This window comes from Chenopodium quinoa, unplaced genomic scaffold, assembly GCF_001683475.1.
Source record: "Chenopodium quinoa cultivar QQ74 unplaced genomic scaffold, ASM168347v1, whole genome shotgun sequence".
Taxonomy (NCBI): domain Eukaryota; kingdom Viridiplantae; phylum Streptophyta; class Magnoliopsida; order Caryophyllales; family Amaranthaceae; genus Chenopodium; species Chenopodium quinoa.
In genome coordinates this window covers 6461-8073 of record NW_018745640.1, presented here as the reverse complement: position 1 = coordinate 8073, position 1613 = coordinate 6461, and the positions used below count along the sequence as shown (strand labels likewise).

The window sequence follows — 1613 nt, the reverse complement described above, 5'->3', positions numbered from 1 at the left end:
CCCGTAATGCGGGGCAGCAGCAACCGAATCAACACCCTGCACGATTGAATCGGCTCCCCCTGTTCTGGATCTGCCGCCGTTGCATTCTGGTAAGGATCTCCCCCCACCACATTCATATCAGGGTTTCCTTCCGGAATAACCCCTACTCCTTGAGCGACCTGCACCCCGGTATTAATCCCCGGCGTAGTACCTCCCTCCTCAACTTCCATTGCTGCCGCTGCGTTTTGGTGATTCGAGTGTAGCGAAGCCCTAACACCTCCCACCACCGGTCCTCTAAATGGCGCACCCCTGACATTGAAATTTTGCCCTGGTTGGACTGTCCTCCCCCCATTCTGAATACCCAAATCAAAATCGACAAGTATATTAGAAGCTCTGAAATTTGGCGATTGCGGTCTATCGGGTTCCTCTATCAGCCGCACCCTGGTGGTTATGGTGCGCTCCGACGAGGGGGTGGCCCTCAAATCTAAAGTAAACATAGAGAATCCCTCCTATGCCTCCATGGTGGGAATCCCCCTCGAAAGATACTCCATCATCTTGTGATCAACGTCCAGATTAATGAGGTCTTCGTGTCTCGTGCACCTCGTATACTTGTGGCCAATTCTACCACACCTAGTACAATATTTAAATAGATGTTCATACCTCAACTGTATCCAGATGATGGCATCATCATCTAACTTCAGAAAAAACCCCGGTATAAGTGGTTCTCCCAGGTTGATCATTACACAAATCCGGAGATAATCGTTCCTAGGAACGAAGTTAGGTTCCCAGTCGATTTCATAGGGCATGCCTAGCATTTCCCCTGTAGTTTTCGCCATGTGAGAATTGAGGTATTCACATGGCAGTCCACATATTCTAATCCAAAATTTAGCCCTTCGGAACCTCACTGTTTGAGGCACTTGATTAGGCCACCATGGAGAAAAAACCATCAGCGCTCCGTCGAAGCAAGCCTTAGTCATGGCTAGCATCTCCCTTTTGTCCTCATCATCTGAGCATTTGAACACATAGAGATCGTTCATTTTGAACACCTCAATGTGGCCCCTCTTCCTCCATCTAGTATTAATGAAGCTGCTTATAGATTGCACACTGAGGCTACGGTAGTCCATAAGGTACCCGTACACGCATTGCTGCCAATAAGCCCCGCTCCCTTGTACTCTGTGAGATTCAATTTCAGCCAAGGGAGCAGCTCTGTTGATGTTAGTACTATTGTTTCTACGGTTATTCATGGTTGTGAGGTGAGAATTGCAGGCTGAAAGCAAAAGGGAGAAGAGAATTGAAGAAAGACGGGTGGAAAGGTTGTGGAACAGTGGTTCTATTTATATAAGCCACCATGACAAGGAGGCTATTCAAATTATGTCTTGGTTTAGGTGAAAAAAACCATGCAGATTAGCGTTGGAGGGAGCAAAAGTTACCGCCGTAATTTAATTGCCACTCCGTAAAACAAAACGGCTAAAACTTAAATTCTATTAATCTATGTAACGTCGTTAAAAGGAACAAAGGGGAATAAGGGAATAGTTGAAGGTAACGGAACTTGACAGGGAATAAAGCAATTAACACTGTTAGTTAAGAAATGATTACCCTTAATAAAGCTATTGGCCTTTCAGAATGGCACCAAT

General features: G+C 45.9%; 1 protein-coding gene across 1 annotated transcript; it reads right to left on the bottom strand.

Annotated features, from left to right (window-relative positions):
- Positions 1-488: 488 nt before the first annotated feature.
- Positions 489-1223, bottom strand: LOC110716787. Its single transcript, XM_021895415.1, has one exon. The coding sequence runs from the start codon at positions 1221-1223 to the stop codon at positions 489-491; it is 735 nt and encodes a 244-aa protein (XP_021751107.1).
- Between the last annotated feature and the right edge of the window lie 390 nt (positions 1224-1613).

What these genes read in the sequence shown, in the direction of transcription:
- LOC110716787 (XM_021895415.1), bottom strand. Translation starts at nt 1,223, where the DNA reads ATGAATAACCGTAGAAACAATAGTACTAACATCAACAGAGCTGCTCCC.